Genomic DNA, 7,984 nt, shown 5'->3' on the forward strand with positions numbered 1-7,984 from the left:
TAACAATAAAAGACCGTTGCTCCCAATGGTCGCCAGCCCCCAAACGCAAAGGCATAGTCTCGTGTGTACAAGGTTCCATGGGGGCCCCATCCATTTGGGTAAAAATGATAGGGGATTTCAGGGCGGAAACCCCCGCTTCGAGCCCTAGGATCACTTTAGGGCTGATCAAATCCCTCCCGCACCCTGCCAATTCCTCCTCAGATTCCGCCGTAACCAGCTCGGGTTCTTCCGGATCTTGGGCAGCTTGCAGAGCCTTGGAAAACTTTGGCTTAGCGAGCCCCTTCTTCCCGGGCAACGGAGTCTTCGCCTTTGGCATGGGGGGTTTGTCTTTACTCGGGCGGTTTCCATAATCCATGGCAAAGTGTCCTTTCTCACCGCACTTTAGACAGAGCCCCATCTTCATGCGGAGGTCCCTCGCTGATTCTGACAGGCGTTGAGGCCGCTGCTTTGGCGTAGTGGACGTAGACTCGACTGGCTTTCGAGCAAGGGAACCTTTACCTTTACCTTGCTGGAGAGATAAACTTTATAAAGAACACAGGCAAACCCGATTAACATTATTTTTTACTCAAAATATAAAGGGAAGCTGTTATGTCTTAAGTAAATCAAGCATTGAACACAGCATTGCGTGGATTGACAAATAGGCCAATCAGAGAAGCCTTTGACTTCGGCGGGAATCATTTCTCATTGGTATCAATATGTTGGATCCCCAAGCATCGAGAATAAATCCACGTTTCAAAGAAAGTAAAGTTTATTTCAAAGCATTGGAAAGATACTCAAACACGTTCTTTGATAGAACTGAACACAAGCAGTTAGGGCAGACATGATAAAGGGATTCAAGTTAGAAACACAACCAATGGATAACGTTCCCGCTGGCGGGCAGGAGAAAATGGTTGCCTGCTCAAGTCTTGGGAACCAGGCGAACAGTAGACAAAACACAGGTGCAGTTCACAGGCTTGATAAGTAAGAAGCTAACAGCGAAGCATACTCTCCCCCTCACATCCTCCAGTTGTTTTACTTTGGCATTACAGCATAGAAAACACAGGGGCCAGCTGGCAGGGACAGGGATCACATATGTACAATCAGAAGTTACACAGAACACCATGGCAGCTTGCTGACAGGTGGTGGGCTTCCTTGGGGGGAGGGCATGTGGAGCATGCTTGAGTTGCCCACCACCTCCCCAAGCCGGCGGGAAAAGTTTCCCCTGGGGGAAGGGGGAAGGAAGCCAAGGTGGGGGGATGCTCCTGGGATGGTGGGCTTCCTTTGGGGGAGGGCACGCAGAGCATGCTTGAGTTGCCCACCGCCACCCCAAGCCAGCGGGGAAAGTCAGGGGTGTGGCATATGCTAATGAGTTATGCTAATGAGCTCTTGCACCTCTTTTTTCTATTAAATGACCCCTGGGGGGGGGAGGAAGCCAAGGTGGGGGGATGCCCCCTCTCCGCAAGTCTCTTGCGGGTCCCCACTTGTCTCTTCTGTTTCTCACGAAACACAAGAAATGGGGTTCCTCTCTAGTATTGTCGGAGGACGACTAATAACCACTTCGGATGCTTTTTAAACTTGAGATGGATGGGAATCATGGGCAAAACTGTCCAGACAAAGGATGCTAGGGGACAGAGAGAAGATGGCATTTCTGGACCATTCCAAAAATATGTGTTCTCATGGTGAAGGACCCAGTCAGAAACTATTTAGAAGTCCAAGTATACAGTGTCTACCAGATAAGCCTTAGCCAATGCCTGTTAACCTTCTCAAAGAATTAAAAAACAAACAAATGATGAGACAGACGAATAGGATAATAGGGCAAAGGCCATTTGAAGGCCAGTGAGCCACCAATACACAGATGCCAGGATCGCTATGGCAATAAACAAACTGGGATCATGGCAAATAGCAGTGTAACAGAACAGAACAATTTTCGTGTCAGAAACACTCTAATGAGGCCTTGTGAATTAGGAGGTTAATACGTTCCGTTATGAATGTGTCCTGTAATTAGTGGAGACTGACCACTCGAAGGAAAGGATTATGAGCTCTTGAAAAAGAGGTGACTGGAAACGGATGCTACTGAACGTCCGTAGAGACTTGGTTTTGCTGGTGCTTTGAAAGCTTGCAGATCAACAGACATCCCCCCACAGTGTCTTGATTAATTTAGGGAGGACTCTTTGAACAAGTTTGGAATACTATGGACTATCTAACATTGTTTCATGTTCTCTGGATACTAATGTGATTAAATAAGGGACTTTATATTTGTATTTTTTTTTAGATGGACTTACTTCTATGATTAATTATGGTTAGGATGGACATTTATGTATATGTATGGACATATATTGTATTATCGTAATTTAAACACTAAGATGTTTCAGCATTTTATCCAGTAAATATATATGCATATGGTAAATAATTAATTGGATTCATTGCTAGTTCTGGCACAGTAATTGTTCTGTTTTGTTACAGTATAGACATGGCAGCAGATCATTCCACAACCAAGTTTCAGCTGACTACATTTCTAAACTTGTCAAAGCAAGTAAATACAAAAGACGCTTCTACACTATTATGAGTTATGTAAAAGCAGGATTTTTGGCAGGGAGAGGTTGGCAGGAAAGGATGGAAAATATTATACCTGCTCAAAACCCATCCCACTTTAATATAAAATCAGAGGACCCATCACCGTATGCCTAGAGTTAAGTTGTGAAGACCACAGCCCTAAGTATTTTTATTTATTCTGAATGCTTTTCAGACAGTGCACTCAATTGCTAGCAAAGAATGACTGGTAGAAATTATGCCGAAGGATGGCGTGGATAATATGTGTTCTCTGTGCCTAGATCCCTAATGAGGCTTCCTCCCCCTGGCTGCAGAGAAGCAACGGCCACATCCTCAAGAACCTTCTACTTTTCACATGATTGTGTGATTGGTAGGGTTGTCAGGTTGCAACCTGGAGATTTAAACAACATCATTTCACTGCGTTACTTGTCTCCTGCCTGTTTTAAGTTATAGGTCCTTTGCTCACTTCCTCTTCTCCCATCTCCTCCATTAGTTTGTGAGAGACAGGGTGAGCAACTGGAAATATCAGTTCAAGAGGGACCCAACAAGAGGCACTGCAGAGGAAGAGTTAAAAAGCAAAAAATGTGCTATGGGTTGCAGTTTGACAAGTCTAATAATCCAGGCTTCTTAGGTAGAAAGGTAAGAGAAGCCCTTACCACAGAGTGGATCGGCAGACTTATTTGGAAACAAAACACATTGCAGGATGGTCAGTGAACTACTGTTGGAGCCCCAGATGACAGCTGTCAAGACCTCCTGGAAACCTAAGCAGAGGCAATCATGGGCCAGGCAGTCCAGACAGTGGATGCTAGGGGGCAGAGAGAAGCCTGATGGCTCTGAGTTAGTATCAGGGCTATTTTTGGGCAGGAACGCACAGGAATGGAGTTCCGGCTGGCTCCCAAGTTGGCCACGCCCAGCAGGAACTCATTAGCATAATAGGCCACTCCCAACAGCAGAAACTCATTAGGATTGGCTACATTAGGGGTGTGTGGCCTAACATGCAAAGGAGTTCCTGCTACAAAAAAGCCCTGGGTTTTGACAACAAACAAGGTAAACAGAATAAGAAGCAAAAGGTGGGTGTGGCTGGATGACCACACTTCTGGTAACATGGGGGTGTGGCCTAATATGCAAATGAGTTTTGGTGTCAGGGGTGTGGCCTAATATGCTAATGAGTTTCTGCTGTTGGTGTGGCCTATTATGCTAATGAGTTCCTGCTGGGCTTTTTCTACAAAAAAGAGCCCTGGTTAGTATCAATATTAAGGAATATGAGATATTATAAAATAGCAATAGGCAATAAGGGAACAAACACCTTTATATACAGGGGTCCCGCTTCTTCCAGAAGCACCAGAAATAGACACGGAGGCTGGTTTCAATATAAACTGATTCCTGTACTGTAGATTCATCACACGCAAACAATACACAAGCACACAAACACAATTACACAGCTTCTAAGAAAGTTAGACAGAAAAATCAAGAGACGTTTGCATGAGCAGGATATCGTTGGGGGGGCAATAGTTACCTGTCCGGCGGGACGATGCGTCCAAATGGGAAAATAGGGGAGACTAATAGGAAATGGGAATCGGGCTCTGAACTGGCAGAAGCATGTGGAAGACTCTGGCTGCAGTCCAAGAGTCTGAGAGGGACCGGGTTTCAGGACAGCAAGAGCTAAAAGGCTAAACAGCTAGAAAGGGCGTAGAGAGGGCAGAGAGAGAGAGAGAGAGAGAGCACATTGCTGGGTGCCCACTTTTGTATGGGGGGCTCTGGGAGAGGGCTTTGCTGGCCACCTCCCTTGAGACAACCCCTGGTGGTCCATTCCAAAAGTCACATCCGCAATGGGAGTGGGGGGCTTAAAGGGTTGGTCAATATTAAATTCTAAGTCTGTGACAGAGACACCTCGAGGGCTGGGTTGACTCATCAGCTGTCACCTATTGTGATGGAAGTTCATTTCCTCCGCCAGGTATCATTTCCTGAGAGGATTAAGGCCAAGTCCTTTGTTAAACGAAAGGCGGTAAAGAGTCTTTTGTGCCTTCCGTGCAGAGAAGGCCTGTGGGGGGGGGGGGAGTTGCCTTTCTGCGTGATGAAGGACTCCCCTAATGGCGTCAGGAGTCTGCAATTTAAACCACAATGGCAGATGGCTGTTTTGGAGTGTTTCATGTGTGTAAGGATACATCTGGGATCAGGGTGACCTCACAAACCATGGGCACATCGTCTCAGGCTACTGCTGGCGCATGTCTGGCATCACAAACTGGTCACCTGACATCAGAGTGCCTTTTGCACATTCTATACACAGTCCATTTATGTCCATAAGAGCACACAAAGCTCCTTGCTGGGCAACAGTCTGATCCATTGCAAAAATCTTTATATGTTCTCAAGCTCAGGTTAAGTTACGACTCCTTAGAGAGCTGAAGAATACAATGATTTCTCACTGTTGCTCTCCCTTTTCCATGTGAGACACACATCTGCCCTTGTCAGATGTACAATCATAATATCACGGTGACATAATTTGAGAACACATAGTGGGTGAGCCAGTAACTTCTACAGACAGAGTTTTCTAGTTCTATGCTAGTAATAGTGCCCCCTGAATGTCAGTGGCTAGTATCGCAGTGAACAGGGCCGGCTCACTCACTAGGCGAACTAGGCGATCACCTAGAGCGGGATGGCCCTTAGGGGCGCCAAACTGAACCTGGCCCCGTACTCTGGGAGTTTCTTGATTATTTGTGTTTTTCATTCTTCCTAAAATGCATTTATTTTTGAAAATTGGTGGGCGCACCGGGGGGGGGGGCGCCAGAAGGGATCCTCGCCTAGGGCGCAAAATAAGCTGGGGCCGGCCCTGGCAGTGAAGAGTCTCTCCTCCATCCTTCTAACTATCTTCAGCTGATAGATGATTTAACAGCTCGTGGGGGGACAGAGAATACCAGGAGCATGTAGTGAGCATGAAACTGGAAGAAAAATACCTAGCTGACAATTCTTCAACCTTGGGATTCAAGCAACTATGAGATAAGCTGGCTGTAAAGTTATCTGGTCATCTCCTACTGAAGAGTGCTTATAAATTATACAATTAGACATCTAACATCTTGCTACTTTACCCTGCCCTGGCTGCCTTTGAAGCCATGTGCGTGAATTACTGGCTAGCTCTCTGGGTAGGGTGGCAAGCCCAAACCAATCGTATAGATATAAAAAGCACTCTGTGTCCACCTGGGTGAAGGCAGGCTTGAAAACCAAATATTCCCCTCAGCCCTGGCAAGGCCCTTCCTGAAAACCACAGTTAAAGTAGAGCTGTAATTTCCCCAGTTTATATGTAGATGGAGTTGGAGCTGTGGTTCAACTCAGCGCTATATATAAAGTGCTGCACTTTCTTGGCTCTTGCAGAAGCTGCCACTATTGGGAAGCTGTGTATCTCCTCCAACAAGAGCCATGGATACTTCTTATCCTCGTGAAGACTACCTGCCTATGACCTCCCACAAGCAGGAACCGTCTCCCACAGTCATCACCATCAGACCTCCAGTGGTCCCCCGCGACTACATGATCTGGTCTGTCTTCAACACCATCTATATGAACCTCTGCTGCCTCGGCTTTGTAGCTCTGGCCTATTCTGTCAAGGTAGGAAGGTGCCGGGTGGGACTGACTTTCTCTCGCTCTCTTTGGCCCAGGTTTGACATCATGGGCCCTGTGTCAGCGCTGCATATTTACCTGCAATGTTTTCCAGGGTGTTTTTACATGAAGGAATAAGAATAATTGTTACTCTATAGCAGCAGCAGCAGCACCATGAAAAAAAATCTGCAATGGAACCTTGGAGATGAAAAGAATAAAACCATTTCATTTTATTTTGATGTAGTATAAGAGACTGCGGTGTTGGTGAAAAGGATACTAGTTAGAATTCCAACTTTTATTTGGATTCAGACAGGGAGAATGTAGAACTATGTGGGGTTTTGTGTTTCAAGGAAGAAATCTGTGAAACTCAAAAGCTTGCTTATTACAACTTTTTATCTAGACTTATATGGTACTTCCTTTTCACAGTTTCTCTATTAAAAATAATCAATGGGGTTTAAACCAGGGATTTAAATTTTGAATTCCCTAAGTGACTCCTTAATGCATTTCAAACCATAATTTGTGAATTTTAAGGATTTTGTGAATTGTAAGGACTCTCTGAAAAACAAGATATTTATGAAATATGAATAAATCATTATGTATAATATATGAGAGGTTGCTCTTGCTATTGACACTGGCCCTAATTTATTCACAACAATCTGCTCCCGGGTTTTGGTCACAGTGTGACACAGAATGTTGGACTGGATGGGCCACTGGCCTGATCCAACATGGCTTCTCTTATGTTCTTATGCTCGTCCTTGTTTTTACACAATTTCAGAAAAGGAGGTTCAATTACTGGATAGCAGTGGTTTTTGAGATTTTTAAAGAGTGAGATGCAGAAAAGATCTATTTTAACATAAACCATTTATACAGAATAGAAGAATGATCATGAAATTGAACCCCCCCCCCTCACCTGGTTGCATCAATAAAAAGGGACCCTCTGCTTCACGCTGTTATTAGAGTTGTAAAGGGGGAAATGGGCATCTTGTCTTTTCCTGTCCCTCCTCCCTGTCTAGGCTAATGACAGAGCTTAGTGTGTCATTTTGGATGAGATGCCATGTGACAAGAGGGTTTAATCCCTTCTCCCCCATGCTGCGACTGCCCTCTGAATCAGGGCTGCAATCAAGAACTTCTGAGTGTATAATTCAGTTATGCTCTTACTGCATGCAGCAAACAGTACAGCACACAGCAAAAATTAGCAAGGGACAACAAGAAACAACTGTGAGCTGAATTACCCGCAAAAGTATATCCAAAAGGAGACTTCAACAAAGTGAAATGCACATGTAATCAGAAATGAATCAATACATATAATCCATCATGGGAAAATACAAAAGTCCACAGGATCCATAGAAGGAAAAAACAAAGTCCAGAGTAGATATCCAACACTTTTCCTAGGTAGCAGGGCTTTTTTGGTAGGAAAAGCCCAGCAGGAACTCATTCGCATAATAGGCCACACCCAACAGCAGACTGTCATTAGCATATTAGGCCACACCCTTGACAGCACAGCACATTAGCATATTAGGCCACACCCCCATGTTACCAGAAGTGTGGTCATCCAGCCACACCCACCTTTTGCTTCTTATTCTGTTTACTTTGGCCCTGTTCATACGAGGGGTTTTGGTCCAGGAGCGAGACAGAACGGGGGCGGATCAAACGGGCACGATCCCACGGCAACATCTGGGAATCGTTGCCTGCCCGTCTCCGATCCGTCCCTCCCGGCCGAAAATCCACACCAAAAAGAACCACCTACCTGGGTGTTTCTTCCGATTGAAGCGCCTCAAGCCGGCCGTGGGATCGGCCGGCGCGTCCTTGTGCCGGCACATCCCGGTTCCCGGCCGAACTGCGCATGCTCGAGCATGCGCAGTTCGGC

At 45.6% G+C, this 7,984-nt stretch overlaps 1 protein-coding gene across 1 annotated transcript in view; it reads left to right on the forward strand.

Annotated features, from left to right (window-relative positions):
- Positions 1 to 5,940: 5,940 nt before the first annotated feature.
- LOC107112738 (interferon-induced transmembrane protein 5-like) overlaps positions 5,941 to 7,984 on the forward strand; it is a 6,370-nt gene continuing 4,326 nt past the window's right edge. The window contains exon 1 of the mRNA XM_015413928.1: positions 5,941 to 6,126. Within this exon, the coding sequence (XP_015269414.1) occupies positions 5,941 to 6,126 (186 nt within the window). The remainder of the gene's footprint in view (positions 6,127 to 7,984) is intronic.

The sequence above is a fragment of the Gekko japonicus genome, unplaced genomic scaffold, assembly GCF_001447785.1.
Source record: "Gekko japonicus isolate JY-2015 unplaced genomic scaffold, Gekko_japonicus_V1.1 scaffold1701, whole genome shotgun sequence".
NCBI lineage: Eukaryota > Metazoa > Chordata > Lepidosauria > Squamata > Gekkonidae > Gekko > Gekko japonicus.